Genomic DNA, 19,806 nt, shown 5'->3' on the forward strand with positions numbered 1-19,806 from the left:
GTGTTTTTGAAAGAAGTCTCTTATGCTCAACAAAGCTGCATTTATTTGATCAAACATTCAGTAAAAACAGTAATATTGTGAAATATTATTACAATTTAAAATAACTGTTTTCTATATTTTCTATGTTAATATATAATAAATATATAATTTTATAATATAATAAAATAATAATATGCAAAATGTAATTTATTCCAGTGATGCCAAGCTGCCTCATTACTCCAGTCTTCAGTGTCACATGATCCTTCAGACATCATTCTGATATGCCGATTTGCTGCTCAAGAAACATTTCTTCACATTTTTATGGAAACCGCAAGTCATTTGTTCAGGTTTCTTTGATAAATAGAAAGTTCAAAAGAACAGCACTGATTTCAAATGCAAATTTGTTGTAACATTATGATCGTCTTTACTGTAATTTTTGATCACTTTAATGCATCCTTGCTAAATAAAAGTATTAATTTCTTTTTGAAATAATATTGTTCAGCCACCATCTTTCACAAACATATATTTGTACCTTTCCAGCGGACTTAACACCCTTCCAGATGCAGAAGTAGACAATGACCCACGTAGCAAGCAGACACAAGACCATGTAACCGCTGATGTCACCCACTTCATCCAAACCACCAGACAGACGTAGGACTTTACGCCTGATCGAGAAAGAAACATGTTGTCAAACTAAAGTTAACACTAAGTATGGAAGCCCGTTTCCGCCACTGAATAAAAAATAAAAGAGGTAATTGCGACTTTTTATCTCACAGTTCTGACTTTTTTTCTCAGAATTGCGTGATATAAACTCACAATTGCGAGTTAAAAAGTCATAATTGAGAGATATAAACTCACAATTCTGAGAAATAAAGTCAGAACTGCGAGATATAAAGTCAGAATTCTGACTTTCTGCCTGGCTAGGGCCAATATAGCCTGTGATGTGGACGAGATTCTCTGGCCTGACCCAGAACAAAGATGTGATGCTGGGGCAGAATATTTTTTGTTGTTGTTTGGTGTATTGTACTGTACAGTACATTAAGGAATAAAAAATGTGCAAATGTATACACATGTGTTCATTATGTGAAAAGTTCCTTGAGGGGGAGAACCACAAGCAACATAACTTATTACTGGTTTTTGTTTTTGTTTTTTGTAGTATTGTTTTGAATTCAGTGCGTAATACTATGTTGTAGTGTGTGTGTTTTTGAAAGCTTGTGTGTGATGTCTGAGGGAAAGGTTTGGTTTTTCAGCAAGAGTGAATGGTTTTGAGTGTAGAGCTTCATTTTGACCTGAAAATAGGATGTTTGGGGAATTGGGTGAGACGTTATGGATTTGTGTTTACTGTTTTGAGAATATGAGGCATAGTTTCAAGAAATATGTTTAAGCAATCGAGAAAAACTGTAATACACAAGCAGTTGACGGTAGCCATTGACTTCTATAGTATTTTTTTATACTACTGAAGTCAATGGCTACCGTCAACCGAGTGACTCTTTAAAATATCTTCTTTTGTGCTCAACAGAGCAACTTGAGGGTGAGTAAATGACAGAATTTTCATTTTTGGGTGAAGTATCCCTTTAAGAACTTCAATAGCTCATCTGATGCCACAACATTTTCTCATCAAAATATAAATAAAAATCTGTGCCAGGGTCTAATCAAGATTGGAAACCATTTCAAAGACACTTACTCCCAGAACTCCATAACAGATGATCGCAAACCCGTGTGCTCCAGACAGCTGGCACTGGTGTTGAGGGAGGAGACGTTGGGAGGGGAAGGGGACAGTGACTGATTGAAACACACGCGGCTGAAGTTAGTGGTACAGTTGACTGTGTTCCACTCGTGTCCGCACGTGGCCCACGGCAGAGGGGAAGTGAAGGAGTGAGCCAGAAAATACAGGCCCCACACCAGAACCATGATGTAGTAGGTGTTGCAGAAGAACACGATCACCATTGATGCCATTCCAAGCCCTGGAGGAAAGAAAGACACTGTCCTTCTTCAGCCTGCTGCGATACTTGCTATGCATCACGCTGGATGATATTAAAAGCCAGACAGATCAATATTCCATTATAAATCAATATCAATATTCAATAATAAATTTGCCATTAAAATGAAAGATAATTGCTGGTAGGATGAGGTATGGATCTGTTTAACTAGAGGTTGGCAAGGGTTGTGATTTGAAATACAAACATTTTGGGCTGTTAATAATACTCCACCTTTAAAAAGAGGTGCGATGTTCCATGTGGCGACTCCACCCTGTTTCATGAACTGACCCAATGCGATCTCCAGGAAGAACACTGGAACACCTCCAACAAACACCATCAGGACATAGGGGATCAGAAACACACCTGCAACACACAGGAAATAACAAGATTTTGCAAACTGAGTCAGAAATTTTTGCACATTAAAAAATAAATACGGCCTCACGTTGTGTCAATCACATTTACACACTGCCTCCGAAACGTTCGTCCGTCATAAAGAAAATTCGGATCAGGTTCGATTTTCTGCATTTTCGCATCTGTAGCATGCATTTTGATAGGAAAGGATGACGAATGCGAAAAAATAAATGCATGCGAAAATTTCGGACTCAAATGCTTGTTACAGAAATAGTATACTTAAGCTTGAACTGAAAGTAATGCTTTCGGACACTTAATTGCATATTAATTGCAATTAAATGAAATGTATTATATGTTATTTTTTCAACACACTTAAAGGAATTGTTCACCCAAAAATGAAAATTATCCCATGATTTACTCCCCCTCAAGTCATCCTAGGTGTATATGACTTTCTTCTTTCAGACGAATACAATCTGAGTATATTAAAAATGTCCTGGCTCTTCCAAGCTTTATAATAGCAGTGAATGGTGGTCCAGATTTTGAAGCCCAAAAAAGTGCATCCATCCATCATAAAAAGTGCTCCACACGGCTCCGGGGGGGTTAATTATAAAGCTATTATAAAGCTTGGAAGAGCCAGGACATTTTTAATGTAACTCTGATTGTATTCGTCTGAAAGAAGAAAGTCATATACACGTAGGATGACTTGAGGGTGAGTAAATCATGGGGTAATTTTCATTTTTGGGGCATACTATTTTAAGAAAACTCTTAAAATGTAGTCTTTGTGTATGTAAGAGAGAGACCAAAATAGATTAGGTCTGCATTGCAAATCATGTTGTTTACAGACAGATAACAAATCCAGTGTTTAGTATCAGCTCTACAGACACAACTGACTCTGTTCTTGAGATCATCAGGCGTCTTATGACACTGATGCTGACTTACTGACACGCTTCAGCTGGCAGTAAAGGGGAAACAAAAAAAGCTTATAACTCTGAGCCACATACATCACCACCTACAAGCGTCAGAAGAGCTGTGCAGGTGGTTAATGTTACGAGAGAAGGAGAGGAGAACAAAGAACAGAGTATCACTTCTTCAACCTTTGATAAACTTAGGCCATGAACAGTAGACAGCCATTGTCCTTCCTCTTTCTTACTGTCTGTCGGGCCCATGTTTATTTTTCTCAGTGCTTTGACCTTCTAATTTATCTCTACTGGCAGATTCCTCTTTACATTTCAGATGATTTAGTTTATTAGTGTTAAAGGAACGGTTCACTCAAAAATGGAAATTTGCTGAAAATTCACTCACCCTCAGGCCATTTAAGATGTAGATGATTTTGTTTCTTCATCAGCACAGAATTGGATAATTGCAGCATTATATCACTTGCTCACCAGTGGATGCTCTGCAGTGAATGGGTGCCGTCAGAATGAGAGTCCAAACAGCTGATAAAAACTCCACAATAATCCAGAAGTAATCCACACCACTCCAGTCCATCAGTTAACGGCTTGTGAAGTGGAACACTTCAAATGCATTATTAAGATGTTTGTAACATTCTGTCCATAATATTGCTTTTTCCAGTGAAAAAGTTTTGTCTGAATCAGAAATATGCATATAGAGAAATATATAGATCAAACAAAAACAGTCCAAAACAGATCTAAACAAATACATTGGTGGGTTTTGATGTGAGAGGACACCAGGGGATGGACTTTTTCACTGGAGGAAGCTATTATGAAGTTATTTTGGATTATGGATTATTTTGGACAGAAGCAATGGTTTGAAGTTAAAACGTCTTGATGGATTACAAATAAGACAAACACTTAACAAGACTAACTGATGGACTGGAGTGGTGAGGATTACTTGTGGATTATTGTGATGTTTTTATCAGCTGTTTGGACTCTCATTCTGACGGCACCCATTCACTGCAGAGGATCCATTGAGCAAGTGCTGCATTTCTTGTTCTGATGAAGAAACAAACTCATCTACATCTTGGATGGCCTGAGGGTGAGCAACATTTTACTTTTTAAATACAGGGTCACTAATTGATCAATAATTGAGTATAGAAAGGAAAATCTCACATTTTCAATTTGGTCTCAAGACTTTTAGACCCCACTCTATGTATCAGTTCGGTTAAATGTCATATATCTGTGCCTGACTGTATATATCTCACCTCCTCCATTCTTAAAACAGAGGTAAGGAAATCTCCAGACGTTTCCAAGGCCAACAGCAAATCCAACACAGGACATGATAAAGTCCATCTGCCTGCTCCATGTTTGTCGTTCTGAATGCCCCAGTTCTGTGTTGGGGTCACCGGTCTTCATCAAACCCACGCAAACACTGGGCTCAGCAGCCTCCGTACTGGACCCCTCAGTTTCTGACACCAAAGGACGGGCGACTTCTGCTTCCTCCTGAGATTCATCCTCACACGTGCCGCCATAATCTGAGAGAGAGACGAACATGACCCTTCTTTTGCTTTAATAACAGCAACATTTGAACTGATATGAACTCCAGTAGTTTGTAATAAAGTGTAAAAATTTGATATCACAAATTTGCATATTTGATTTAAATAGTTCATATATATGTGTGTGTGTGCGTATGTATATATATATGTGTGTGTGTGTGTGTGTGTGTGTGTGTGTGTGACCCTTTTAAAAAAAAAAAAATTCAACCTAAACTTAGTATTATTAAAAACCAAAAAGTACTAAAAATGACCAAAGCACACAAAGACTTCAAAGAAAGAAATTAAACTAAAATTAAAATAAAAACCGAAAGTATAAAAATAAATGTTAATTCAAAACATTAATAACTGTAATATTATAGAAATAATACAACAATAACACTGACATTTATAAATTAATATTAATAATAGAGTAATATGTTAAGTCTTAAGTCGCTGGGGTATATTTGTAGCAATAGCCAACAATAAATTTTATGGGTCAAAATTATCCATTTTTATTTTATGCCAAAAACCAGTAGGATATTAAGTAAAGATCATGTTCCAAGATCATGTTTGTAAATTTCCTACCGTAAATATATCAAAACGTAATTTTTTATTAGTAATATGCATTGCTAAGAACTTAATTTGGACAACTTTAAAGGCGATCATCTCAGTATTTTGATTTTTTTGCACCCTCAGATTCCAGATTTTCAGATAGTTGTAGCTCGGCCAAATATTGTCCTATATTATGAATATATAAATACACACATGCATGTATATATTTCAGAAAAATATGTTTATATATTAAATATATTTATTTATAATATAAATTATATTAATATAAATATAGACATTTAAATATTTTCCAAATAAATGCTGTATGTGCGTGTGTATTTATATATACATAATAAAACAGTACACACATATATTATGTAAACAAAACGTTTATTCTGGATGCGATTAATCGCTTGACAGCACTAGTAAACACATGGAGACCAGATCTGGAGATACATTACTACGCAAACACCAATCTGATTCAATCGATTTATAGATTACATTTTACATCAGGTCTATGTAAATACACAGTTATTAACGTGTTATTCCTGTTATTATCAATAGGTATGTAAACAAACAAGCATATAAAGCCATTCTTACTGGAGAAATGCTCTTCTGGCGACATGCCGCGCACTGGCCAGCAGAGCGTCGCGCGCGAGAACTAACTAATAACGGCTCTTCACCTTTTATTATTTTTTAATTCGCGTTGTGCGGTACTTTTCCGTGGGGTTGCTGTCTGATTGTTTGTGTGAAACTGATCTTCTGCAGAACGTTGACAAGACTGATCTCCAAGTTATAATAATCGACGTGCGTCGCTGGCAGACGAGGAATAAAAGGGTCTCAAAAGCAGTCGACAAAGCACTTGAAGGTAAGCCTGAAGAATCGCATGGATGTTGGTTAAACGCGCATGATAGTAAGTCTTAAAGGAGCTCCCGGTTTGGTGAAGGGAAAAGCAGGTGTGAGGTTGCGCCTGTCTCGTTGGATCTAAGCATCAGCGCTCAGCTGCAGCGTCCCGGTCATGACGCTCGGCGCGGCGCTGTGATTGGCTGAGGAATGTGCGGTCGTCTGTGATTGGCTGATGTCCGACGTTATCGCCAGTGTTGGGGTAACGCATTACAAGTAACGCGAGTTACGTAATCAGATTACTTTTTCAAGTAACTAGTAAAGTAACGCATTACTTTTTCATTTACAAGAGAATATCTGAGTTACTTTTTCAAATAAGTAACGCAAGTTACTTTTTTTTTCCAATTTATTGATTGACAGCTCTCCTGTCCCCATGTTGAGAGAAATCAGGAGATGTTACTGTAGTTCTAAAATAAATATGAATATGCATTAATTCAGCTCACTCACAAAAAAAAACATACAAAAAAAAAAACAGATTCAGTATTCCTCAAAATGAATAAAAATAATGCAACTCAGAATATGACGCAAACCTGCAATAATTAAATGTTAAACAACACAAATATCCTTTATGTATTTATTCCCATTCTATTAACCAATGTCTTTGCTTCTGACCTTCGATGATCCAGTTCAACCGTACTAATAAGCAAAAATTACTCTAGACAAACATTTGTGTCTTTTTTTATTGCTGAAGTGTGTTGACATTTCTTCTTCTGCATTCTACTGTACGGACGTAAATGTACTTTCCCTTCAGCCTGAGGCTTATTCATTTCACTTTTGGTGTGAAAAGGCTTTTATATTTGCCAAAAATAGAACTTTTTATTTTAAAAACAAACAAGCAAGCCCTGTCCAGAGGCTTGTGGTTTGGCTAAAGGAACCTGACTTGAACTGATGTTCCCTGGACTTAACCTTACTGTTGAGCTTATCATGGCCGATTACATGTTATGCAAATTAATTCATTCATTTACTTAGACCTGTTTGTACAATTTGACTCTATATTTTAAGTGGGTGCATATGAGTGGATCCACACAATTTGAAGTTTGTGAAAATTATGTCATATTTAAAATGATTTGAACTATTTTAAGTAATTTTAAAGTACGTTCTTGTAATTAAGTGACATATTAAAGTAGCTTTTTAATTTTTTTAAAGTAATTTTTAATTACTTAAGCATTTTAAAGTTTTTAATTTTTAATATTTAAAGTAATTTTACTCAATCAATATTCATTTATTAATCTGAGAAGATGAAATACTCCAAGGCACTCGTGTAGTAAAAATAAAAGGCCTTTAATTAGCTGGGCAAAATCATTAAAACAGTTAAAAGTGTAGATCTCATTTCATAGAATATGAATTCATTTATTAATGCCTTTTTTTTTATTATTATTACCTGTCATAATACACTCGAGTCCAGTTTTATACCAAAACACATTTTAAGACATCTCCATTCTAACTTCTCTAGTAGTTACAATGGACCTAAATAACCCCCTTTAGGGGGTTAGACTTACTGTACCCTATTAAAGTAGTTTGCATCATACTTCAGGGGATAGAAAGGGTCTTTTGCCTTTGCCAAGACCAAAGGTATTCACAAAGCAGTATCGAATTTATAGAGTACACAAGCATAGCCAGACAGCTGTGAGAAACTATTCGTGTTTAGTGAGTCACCAAAAGCCCCAAAATTCCATAGACTCTGTATTAAGCCTCAAGATCCAGAGGGTATTAAAGGATCTTTTGCAATAATGGCTTACAGAAATGTGTGTGTGTGTGTGTGTGTGTACAGTACCTTCAGGTAGCACATTTGAAAGTTTTTTTCTTTTGAATATGGCATGTGTGTGTCATCTAAAGTGGCAACATTCTGAGAATATAGCTTTCTGTATTGAAAACAAATGGAAGGTTACTAAAATTAAAGGTTTATCAAATTGTTAGAACAGAAATTGTTAGAATCTGTAGTGGATACTTAAAGGTGCAATGTGTAATATTTACGTCGATCTATTGACAGAAATGCAATATAATATACATAACTATGTTTTCAGAGGTGTATAAAGACCTTACTTAATGAACCGTTATGTTTTTATTACCTCAGATTGAGCAATTTATATCTACATACACCGCGGGTCCCCTTACATGGAAGCCGCCATGTTTCTACAGTAGCCCTAAACGGACAAACTGCTCTACAGAGCGCGTTTCGTCACTTTGTTGTTCTTGCGAATAAAACACCGACACAAGGATGAACAAGTGCATTAATATTCGAAAATAACATCAATTTATTAAATAATTAAGTACATATAATTCCTTAATTTACCTTTGTAAAGAAATCTCATTGCTCTCTGCTGTCTTTACCGACGACATCTTAGTCCTGTATCGGCCACCGTAGCTTCCCTAAAGGGAGGGGTTTAAGTAATTTTTTTAGTACTGCACCTTTAAGTAATTTTATATAATTGCGCCTCATGAGTTTGAAATTCTCTAAATTATCACTGCCAGTTCTACACCATTAAAGTTTAAAATTCAAAAGACATGCCACTAAGTTTCAAAACTGTTTTATGGAGTTTTGTGTACTAAAAGTGTTTTTGGAAAGATGTTTTGTCAGCTGAACAATCGGTATGTTGTTAAACAGCAGCACGGTCCATTGAACACACTGTATTTCGAATCCCTCACAGCCTGGCTTTCATACTTGTCAAAAATTAATGCATAAATAAACAGAACCTTGTTAAGTAAAAACAATGCCCTCTTGTGGGGAACACCTGCACTTGTATATCAGTGAAATCTGTAATGTGTGATTGCTGAGGTTTAATTCCTACAGAAAGTTGACCAGTGAAATCGAAAACACCACCCATTCACTCTTCTATAAATATTAATTTATTTCATAATTAATTTAACTTACATATCTGACAATTTCTTTGCTTGCAATAGTGCATTAAAATGGAAAAAGACAACCTGTGCGTAACCAAACCTGAGATAGACACACATTATGTGACTGTATTTATATGTGTGTGTGTGTACACACCACACATTTGATATATATGAATAAATAATAAATAATTAAATAAATAGCAAATTGACCAATAAATAATAACTTTGAACCACATTGACTAAAACTCTTTCATAAATAGGGAATAAATAAGTTGTGCGACACCAGCAAACTATGTATCAGTGAACGTTTAGCTATTATTGAAAGCAATTTCCCTGTTGAACTCATGAATATTAAATGATATGTCACCGGAGCAGGGGCTGACAGCTATATAAAGGTAAAGCTCACAGCAGCGGGTATCTCTTACTGCACCAGCTTTTACTTTCCTAAACAAGGCTTCACATTAGCAGAAACTGAATCTGGATCAGCTGTCTGATCGTCTGGTTCAGAGGTCTTGGTGAAGGTCTCCGTGCTCGGGCTTTTTACTTTGGCCGTCTGGATGCCATGAGACCAGACGCTGGTAGCGCTCCTGCCGCTGCTGCTCTGGGTCGATGTTCACCCACACACTTCCTGTCCATTTGAAGCCCCGAGTGACTAAGCAGTCGCCGTGCAGAGAGAATTCATCCAGCTCTCCAACCCAACCTGACGGAAATATGTGAAGAAGAACAATGGTGAGTTCATTCATATTCATCATGCATATGCTACAATCAGAGCTGGGAAGTATCTCATTACATGTGATCTGGATTACGTAATCAGATTACAAAAAATAAGTACTTGTAGTTAGATTAGGTTATATTTTAAAATACTCATAATCAGACTCCAGATTCTTTTTATGGTTGCATATTATTTTCACAATAGAAATAAATTATTCAGAATTTATTGATTCACCCTATTTCCTTTTTTACATCTTTTAAATGTTCCTTTCTAAAAGCCTACTGCTTATATACACTCAGAAAATCTTCCAGTTTCGTGGACATTCACACAGAGATCAGCCATTAGTCAGATGGCTGCACAGCATTTGACCACAGGATTTACAAAAATCATTTCAAGTTTAAGAAGTGTTTCAACATCGCATTATCTACTGATGAACACATTAATTTTTATTTGAATTATCACACAATCGGTTATTTTCCCATGTATTACTTTGGAAGGCGTTTGTCTTTCAAACACATTAAAATGCACATAAATTCACCAACTTTTTTGTTATCTGATTTTCTTTCACCTAATATATTTACCTGAGATTTACAAATACATTTTTTAATAATTAAGTATCACATTTGAATGTTCATGTTTCTCTGACATTGATTATGGTCACATGACATGCAGGTAAACAACAAATTTTTTTTAGCGTTTTAGTTTGATTGATTTTAAAATGATTTATTTTAATTTAACATTTTTATGATTTTACATTTTTATGATTTTTTTAATTATTAGCTTTTCATTCAACTCATAAACCCCCTGCAGTTTCATCACACACTTCAGTTTGGGAAACCTTGACGTAATGTACAGTAATGTTTATCGCACTTCATGTTGCTAATAACAACGAATAGAATATATTTTCTTACTGATTTATATTTTTATATTAATATGGTACAAGATTATCCTATTTAAATCAATGTGATAAATGAGTTAGGTCAAAAGTAATCCAAAAGTAGTGTGATTATATTACCTAAAATGTGTAATCTAATGGATTACGTTACTAACTACAATTTTTGTCATGTAATTTGGAATCAGTGACGGATTACAATTAGTAAGTAATCTACCCAGCTCTGATAACAATAAAAAAAAAAAAAAGATATAGTCACAAATACAGGAAATGGAGGCATATGAAAAAGAGAAACTCACCATTGCCATCTGAGAGGTGGTTATACCACAGCAGAGCGGTTCCAGCAACAGGTTTGACCTTCAGATTACCTTTATCACAGTACTGCTGAGAGAGATCACCTAAGACCTGCAACACACACACACACACACAAAAGTGAAGCTGCAATAACGTCAAGTGCCTAAGATAGCTATCATAATTCAAGACCTTCTTCCTGTTGCTGCCTGGTTGCCATGGCAACAGAGCTCACCTCCCCCAGTTGCCATAGAAACAGGAAATGGCTCACCTCCTCCTCGTATGTCCTGTTGTCAGCCACAGGGAAGCTGGTCTCTCCACCTCCATCCGCCGAGTTCAGATGCAGCAAGGCCGTCAGATACCTGCGTATCAGGTCAGATACAGTCTTTTTATTATGGCGAAACATTTTTAAGAGTCACTCAAACAGATTCCAAATGTCTTATACAGTAGATGTACCTGCATGCGACCTGCTTGGAGGCGGAGTTATTAGCTACCAGGTGTGTGTGGGCGCAGCTGCTGTCGTGATTGGTGGGGCCGCTGTCGTGGTGGGCGTGGCTGTAGCCGCCCTGCTCATAACGGACGACTTCCATTGGCTCGCTGAGATCGACCAATGAGGACGGCAGTCGCGTTAAACGGGTTACTCTGGAGAAAAAATAAATAAATAAATAGTTTGTCTATGCTTTTATCTGCATGTCTTAATCTATCTCTACTTTGTACAATGTCTAGTACACAAGTAAGTAGCAGATTTTTACCCTAAAGCAATGTTATTTCAAGAAAAATCTTCCTGCGGTGACCCGGGATTAAAGGGACAGTTCACCCCAAAATTAAAATACTGTCATCAATTACTCACCCTCATATCACTCCAATCCCGTATGGGTGTCTTTCTGCTACAGAACACCAAACTCCTTTTATTTATTTTTTTCTCCGTCTCTTTTCTTTTCTGTTTTGTTTAGTTTCAACTGGTTTTGTCAGTGAAAGTCAATATGGAAGGCAAAAACAAGACAAAACATAACAAATGTTTCAATTGTTTTTGTCTGTGCATCCCAAAACAAAACGAAACAAACTGAAAAAAAATGTTCAAAAACACAAACAAAACAAAATGTTCCAACTTGTTTGTCCATACAATGAAAGTCAATGAGAAGTCCAAAACAAAGCAAAGCAAAACAAAAAACTAGATTAAAGCCAATGCGAAGTCCAAAACAGAACAATAAAACAAAAATAAACACAAACAAAACGTTCCAACTTTTTTGTCCATATATTGAAAGTCAACGAGAAGTCCAAAACAAAACAATGCAAAACAAAGAAAGAAAAAAAAGTTCCAACTTCTTCGTCTACACAATTAAAGTCAATGTGGAGTCCAAAACAAAACTGATGTTTCAATTTATTTCGTCTGTGAAGTCCAAAAAAAAAAGGAAAAAAAAATGAACACAAACAAAACGTTCCAACTTCTTTGTCCATACAATGAAAGTCAATGAGAAGTCCAAACAAAACAAAAGCAAAGAAAAAACAAACCTACAATTTTCCAACTTATATGTCCATACAATGAAAGCCTATGAGAAGTCCAAAACAATAAAACAAAAATGAACACAAACAAAACAAAATGTTCCAACTTCTTTGTCCATACAGTGAAAGTCCATGAGAAGTCCAAAACCAAACAAAACTAAGAAAAAAAAAATGAACACAAAACAAACTGTTCCAACTTCTTTGTCCATAGAATGAATGTCAATGAGAAGTCCAAAACAAAACAAAACAAAACAAATTGTTCCACAGCACAAAGACAGCCGTACAGGATTGGAATGATATGAAGGTGAGTAAACAATTAAAGTGTAAACTATCTCTTTAAGTGCCTTGCTCAAGTGCATGATTGTGCCAGATCGAACCAGGAACCTTTTGATGACCAGCTCTGAGCTTTAAGCACTACTTCGCCCATCAGAAAGCCTTACCTGTTTCTGATGCTCTTCAGCAGGTGGTGTGTGCCCTCTCCGAGGTAAAGTCGAGTGTGTGTGCTTCTCTGCCTGACCTTGGCATGCCCGTCCAAGCCTTGGCCAGCGGTGCTGTACTGCAACACTCCACCACTGACACGCTTAAACTCCTGCAGAGACAAAACTCCTGCAAACACACACCCCTCGAAATCACCTATAGCTTCCATGTAGCAATAAAATCACATTCAGAGAGTTAATGCATCTATTTGACCATTTAAAGCTGAAAGTCATGAAGAAATGAGGAAGAAGTGCCAGTATATTGTGGGAGATGTGTTGCTATATGGTTGCCAAGTTCTGAAAATTTTTAACGCATTTCTATGTGGTTGCTAGCATGTTCTAAGTAGTTTCCTTCAGGTCCAGGTCAACTGAGCCCATTTACAAGTCTCTATGATATTCTGGTCTCTATATATGGCTTGGACTCCTCCTTCATTGTAAGTCTTTGGGATTCGTCGACAAGCCTTATGATTTGAGGCATCATTATGTAGCACAAATCACAAATGATGCAGGAGAAGTTACATCCAAAGGTTTACTATTTAGGTTTAGGGATGTGTTTAAACCCTCTACCTTAAGTATGTGAAACAGTAATAGAGATGCTCACCTCAAAAAAAACACCACAAGTAAAACATAACTGTTGATGGCAGCGTTACAATGAGCAAGGCGAGAAAAACAAGAATAGCATTTCTCTGTTTTTCTCCTTTATTTGCGGGTCAGTGAGTCTTTACTCTTTCCCCTCCGGAACCGAACCACAGCGGGACGCTCTCCAGACAATAGAGCAGGGGGACCGGAAGAGGGGACGCTACCTCAGCGAGACCATATGCGACCGGATGTGTGTGTGTGTAACCCTCATATTAATGAGACTTTAATGAGTGACGATAGGATCCATCCGGAAGCTGCTAGAAAACACTGCATGTTGTGTCATTGTGTCAGACACACCACTCTCTCTCTCCCACACACACACACACACACACACTTCACTTACCAGAAGGGTTGGTCTCAAGCCCGGTGTGGATTTTCCGTAAATTGTATGAGCTCAGCCAAGATCCATCAGTCGAATGGGACAGACTCAAAATCTGCAGCAGAACAGATGCTTTTAATTCTGGGAATATTAATTTTATTACTGTTTCTATCTCTCAGTTCACTCAGTATTCCCAAGAACAGAATTCTGTCATCATTTCCTCACTCTCTCATTGTTCTGTATTGTAACTGTATTATTTTCTTACGTGGAACAAAAAATGAGTTATTTAGCTTTCAAAGAAGCACTGAAAACTACCATGTTTTTGAAGAACATATACAATGTATTTATATACACCGAATGTAGGGGTGCGCGATATTGACAAAAAATAATATCTCTGTATTTTTAGAGACTTATAAAATCGATAATAGTCGATTTTATAATATATAGTCGATAACTATAGTTAAACGATATTTTGCTGAGTGTGTTTATGTGCTGGGAATTTGGCAGGTTTAGGCCTGTCACGGATAAATAAATATGACACAAAAACCGCCAGTAGGTGGCGGCAAGTCCATCTTAATGAATGATTCATTGAATCCTTAAAACGCACATCCCTATCTGAAAGTCATTATGACTGAAAATATTCCTGTCCACCACAACTCGCACAGGTTTGCAACGGCTTTAATTTTCTGTTTAATAACAGAAAATTACATTTCTGTTATTATTTAGTCACTCACATGTTGTCCCAAACCTGCATTCATTTCTTTCTTGTGCTGAACACAAAGGAGGATTTTTAAAACAATTTTTTTAAATATTTGTTTATTCAATGTTTATTATATTATTATTGCATTTTACATATTTTTTTTCTTTTTTTTTTATTAAGGATTTTCAAATAATACAGGCACTAACAATCAAAACAATCAGACAAACACACAAACAAACAAAACCCCCAAGCGCTGAGAATTAAATAGCACATCCCTGAATATATTAATTATTAATTAATTATTCATTATTATTATTATTATTAATTATGCACTGTAAGTCGCTTTGGATAAAAGCGTCTGCTAAATGCATAAATAAATAAATAAAATATTAATCTCTACCAAACAATTCTTAATTCAAACAAAAACATGTCAGGTAAGGAAGAGCCAAAGCTCTCTTAAAATAAAAGTTCAGAGTTTTTGTAAAAAAAGAGTGGAGGGGTTCCCAAAGTCTCCAGAATTTGTCCAACTTGTGATTGAGATCATAAGTTAATTTCTCCAGAGGAAGAAAGGCAGACAGCTGGGATATCCACATAGTAACAGTTGGAACCTGAGGCGTAGACCACTTCAGTAGAATACATTTTTTAGCCAAAAATGAGAGTATTCTAAACAAAGGCTTAGAGTCCGAGTCAAAAAGATCTTTAGGAGTGTCATTCAACAAATAAAGTGAAGGAGATGAAATAAAACTTTTCCATGTTATCTCCTGGGTTACAGAATGAACCCCTTTCCAGAATGGTTGAATGTGATAAGGAGGATATTTTAAAGAATGTGGGTAACCAAAAACTTGCTGGTCCACATTGACTTTAAAAAAACTATGAAGCCACTGGGGACCAGCAACTGTTTGGTTACCCATTTTCTTCAAAATAACATTTAAGTTCGACAGAAAAAGAAACTCATTCAGGTTTAAAAAACAACTTGAGTGTGAGTAAATTAATTGATTTTTGGGTGAACTATCCCTTTAATGTTAATTAAACAACAAAACACAAGAACTTTAATAAAACCTTTCATTTGTTTCTTCACCCACTTTAACCTAAATATCTCTTTTTATTTTATATATATATATATAATTCTTTTTTTTTTATATTTGGTTACCTTGTAAGGCTTTGTTTTTAAAATAGGGAAGTTAGTTAGTTTACTGCTCAGCCAACTTGCAAAATAGTACAACCAACATGGCAAAGAATCGTGATAAAATAGTGATATTTCTGGAAAAAATCGTGAAATGATATTTTTGCCATATTGCCCACCCCTACTGACTAAATGTTCTTTTATTCTATTGAAGCCACTGAACTGATACATGTAAGTGGCAGCACTGTGTCTGACCTCCTCTCTCTGCAGAAGGCCGTCCTGGTTGAGGTCGAGCAGGCTGAAGAGCTGGTCTTGAGTGAGGTGCTCCTCCTGGCTGTCTGGCGCTGTGAGCAGAGAGCTGTGGGTCAGGCCCTTCAGCTGGGCCAGCTGCATCACCACACTGCTCTCCTCCACACTCAGGAACCCCGGGATCTCTGAAACACACGTCAACATGCCACTGTCAGTCTGCATGCTGCATTTTAAGCACCTATATATCCTATACTGCATAATATATACACACTACTGTTCTTTTTATTACGTATATAGAAATAGACACACATGCATGTATATATTTTAGAAAAACTATGTTATGTTTATATATTAAATATGTTTATAATATAAATTATATGATTGTAATACATGTACATATTTTCTAAATATATACTGTATGTGTGTGTATTTATATATACATAATAAATATACACAGTACACACATATATTATGTAAACAAAAACTTTTATTTTGGATGCGATTAATCGCGATTAATCGTTTGGCAGCACTACTTTTAAGGCAAATTAACATGGCAAATGTTCCTCCGTGATGCTGGTATGGTAAGGTGAATTCTAGAGCATTGCTATGTGATTGCTTACAGTCTTCTCTGTTGTGGGTATCAGCTGAAGATCCCAGCACACCTCCTAACAATGTGTTAAGAGAGTCTTAAAGGCTGACCTGATTTCAGAGTATCTGTGTTTGATCTATTGTAGCAGTAAGTGTCTGTGAGAGGCAGACAGGGGGAACATTATGAGATTAGACTCCAGGATTAAAGGATCACACTAACACTATGCAGGCTAATCAACAGACACTGCAAATGGGTGTTAATGTAATCAATTCTCATTTGGTGAGAACTATCATTCCCAGGTGAATGTGAAGATACAGAAGTTGGTAGTAAAAAAGTACTAGTCAGTCCGAGTCCAGTTGCATAAACACAGCTACTATCTTAAGACGGTTTATCTTAAGAACTAGCTTGACCAACTAGCAGTTAGCCAAGGGCAATCTGTCTTACTTTCGGATTCAAATTAGACTAATTTTCTGTTTTATGTAACTGACTTGAATAACGACCAGCCTTACAGAAATACAATTAGATGACTAACTTCTATGACTAGTCTAATCAGTTTATGCAACAGGCCACAGACGTTTGGGATAAATTTACTAAAATTGTTAGGGTGACACCATCTTAAAGATTTGAAAGTTGTATGCTTAAAATAAAATTTGTGTTGTAGGCAAATGTAAACGTAAGCATATGAATATATTTACAAAGCAAGTATATTAATATAGGAAAATGTTTTTGGAGATAATAAGCAAATAAATAAAAAATAATGTATTTATTCTATATACGTTAATTTAATTAATGTACATATATTCTTTGTAAATAAATAAAGAAATGATTTTCCCCCCCATAAATATAATTTGCAAATAAGTGTTTTTATAAATATTATTTTATAAAACATAAATAAACACAACTATTTTTTTATAAATATTAATATGCAATTAAAAGGGTTTATATAAATATTGTGTGCAATAAATATTTTTTTATATTGTTTGCAAATAAATAACTAAACATTTTTATAACTATTATTTGCAAAAATAAATGTTTTATAAATATTAATCTGCAATTATCGGTAAATAAATTTTTCTATAGATATTATGTGCAAATAAACTGATGATTTTGAAATTATTATTTGAAGATAAATACATATTTTATAAATATTATTTGCAAACAAACGAACATAAATGTTCTTTGTTTTGGTTTACCATACAATACTTCGAAAATCATTTGGAAGATAATAATAATAATAAAGAATGAGTGGGTGTATCCAAATGTTTGACTAGTACTGTATATATTAAGACTGGTTTAATCTGGGTAATGGACACATTTTTAAATGGCTAAGATTAGAGCAGAGGCCACTAAGTTGGCAAATATAATAAATTGCGCCCATCCCCCTCTTTGAGACTCATGGTATTGCCTGACCCATTGAGAGTGTTAATGAGACTGTGCCATTAATGTGTTCCGGCGGGGGCCATTGTGTCTCTGGGATGGGTGAGAGTGCTCGGTGATTTAGATCACTGTATATAGGTTTCAGCATTATCTACCACTGTTATTGTTCAACATCATTCAAATGCAGACAACGCATAAACATATACACGCACAGAGACGCACGCTCTTGATAAAGCTCTTCCGCATGGTTTGTCTGCGAGAGATGCGGTCTCTCTAATTCAATAGATGGGACGAGGGGGAAAGAAAGGGTCCTGGGAATGAAGTGGACAGGAAGTGAGGGCCATTTTTGGGGTAGACATTGTGTGGTGCTCCCAGCAGGGGAAGAAAAACTCCTGAGCATCACACACGCACAGACGCCGCTCCAGCCCTCTCACACTTACACACTTCCTTTCACACACCTCTGTCACAGCCAGGCCTTCCCAGAGCTTTACACTTTCACTGGCTGACCGTTCCCAAAACAACTTCTCATACAGTGAACACAAAAAACATATCCAAATACATTTATCTATCCATCTAACCATGAACATCTAATCATCTACTAATCTATCCAAACATTTATCTATCCACTCACCTATCCATCTATCTATCTGTCCGTCCGTCCGTCCGTCCGTCCGTCCGTCCATCCATCTATCTATCTATCCATGTCTGTTAGTTTATCTATCCATTAATTTACCTAACATCTATGAATCCATCTATCTAGAAATGTATCTATCAATTTATATATCTACCATCTATTTGTCTAACCATCTATCTAGCAATTTAGCTATTAATTTTTCTATCTCTCGCAATTTATCTACCCATTTATCTATCTAGAAATGTTTCTATCCATTTATCTATCTATATTGAAATTTATCAATCAATTTATATATCTAACCATCTATCTGTCTAACCACCCCCTTGCAATTTATCTATCCATTTTTCTAGCTCACAATCAATCAATCTATCAATCTTGCAATTTATCTATCCATTTATCATCTATACTGAAAAGTATCTATCAATTTATATATCTAACATCTTTCTATCAATCTATATCTATCTATCTTGCAATTTATGTCTATCTAACCATCTATCTAGAAATTTATCTATTCATCTATTTATATACCTAACATCTATCTATCTATCCATCCATCCATCTGCATCTAGTGTGTGTGTGTGTGTGTGAGAACACCTCCTCTGACTCGTGAGTAATCTGTTGTGTTATATTATAATAATCACACTCCTCAGGAAAGAAGAGAGGAAAAGGAAGTGTGTGGTAAATTGGAGCTCACTGTTCATCATCTCCAGCAGAGAAACGGAAGAATCAGCTCCTCACACACAGTCACACATACACACCCTCCCTAACCAATCCACTCTCACGTCCTGCAAAGTCCCGCCCTCTCCCAGATGGGCCTCAGGCAGTGGTGTATAAATGCACCTATTACTGATTTACTCTGACACTACCTTACACTGACCCTCCAGCTCTCTGACGCTCTCTGGACTATGATGCTGACAGTGTCTGCTCTACTGCTGCTCCTGCTCGGCCCTGGCATCGGTGCCGTGCCCAGCGGACTCTGGGAACACCAGGGATCCTCTCGTTGTGTGCCCATCCCAAGCAACATGGCCCTGTGCCAGGGTCTGGGCTACAACAGCATGCGGATGCCCAACTTGCTGGGACACGAATCTCCAGCTGAAGCGGTGCAGCAGAGCACTAGCTGGCTGCCGCTACTCGCCCGAGAGTGCCACCCACACGCCCGCATCTTCCTGTGCTCGCTCTTCGCTCCTGTGTGCCTTGAGAGGTAAGACTTCCTTATAATAGACTGACTCTCAGTGATCGGCAGGAACAATGATGCTGAACACTAAA

General features: G+C 36.4%; 3 protein-coding genes across 4 annotated transcripts in view; 1 reads left to right on the forward strand and 2 right to left on the reverse strand.

Moving 5' to 3' along the window:
- LOC107697011 (sodium- and chloride-dependent creatine transporter 1) overlaps positions 1-6,259 on the reverse strand; it is a 20,736-nt gene extending 14,477 nt beyond the window's left edge. For both annotated transcript variants that reach the window (XR_001635151.1, XM_016497627.1), the window contains exons 1-5: positions 5,893-6,259; positions 4,471-4,740; positions 2,190-2,321; positions 1,664-1,943; positions 512-644 (exon numbers count right to left, since the gene is read on the reverse strand). Coding sequence is in view for 1 of the 2 variants with exons in the window: in XM_016497627.1 (XP_016353113.1) it covers positions 512-644; positions 1,664-1,943; positions 2,190-2,321; positions 4,471-4,740; positions 5,893-5,917 (840 nt within the window). In the remaining variant the exon portion in view is untranslated. The remainder of the gene's footprint in view (positions 1-511; positions 645-1,663; positions 1,944-2,189; positions 2,322-4,470; positions 4,741-5,892) is intronic.
- A 2,765-nt stretch (positions 6,260-9,024) lies between these two features.
- The window catches only part of p4htma (prolyl 4-hydroxylase, transmembrane a), a 27,035-nt gene continuing 16,253 nt past the window's right edge, over positions 9,025-19,806 (reverse strand). The window contains exons 3-9 of the mRNA XM_016497628.1: positions 15,947-16,125; positions 13,893-13,983; positions 12,875-13,040; positions 11,388-11,573; positions 11,203-11,293; positions 10,940-11,045; positions 9,025-9,736 (exon numbers count right to left, since the gene is read on the reverse strand). Of these exons, the coding sequence (XP_016353114.1) occupies positions 9,540-9,736; positions 10,940-11,045; positions 11,203-11,293; positions 11,388-11,573; positions 12,875-13,040; positions 13,893-13,983; positions 15,947-16,125 (1,016 nt within the window). The 3' untranslated portion in view covers positions 9,025-9,539. The remainder of the gene's footprint in view (positions 9,737-10,939; positions 11,046-11,202; positions 11,294-11,387; positions 11,574-12,874; positions 13,041-13,892; positions 13,984-15,946; positions 16,126-19,806) is intronic.
- The window catches only part of LOC107697013 (secreted frizzled-related protein 5), a 14,748-nt gene continuing 14,198 nt past the window's right edge, over positions 19,257-19,806 (forward strand). Inside the window, exon 1 of the mRNA XM_016497629.1 lies at positions 19,257-19,741. Coding sequence (XP_016353115.1) covers positions 19,446-19,741 — 296 coding nt within the window. The 5' untranslated portion in view covers positions 19,257-19,445. The remainder of the gene's footprint in view (positions 19,742-19,806) is intronic.

Source organism: Sinocyclocheilus anshuiensis, unplaced genomic scaffold, assembly GCF_001515605.1.
Source record: "Sinocyclocheilus anshuiensis isolate Anshui unplaced genomic scaffold, SAMN03320099.WGS_v1.1 scaffold130, whole genome shotgun sequence".
Lineage (NCBI taxonomy): Eukaryota > Metazoa > Chordata > Actinopteri > Cypriniformes > Cyprinidae > Sinocyclocheilus > Sinocyclocheilus anshuiensis.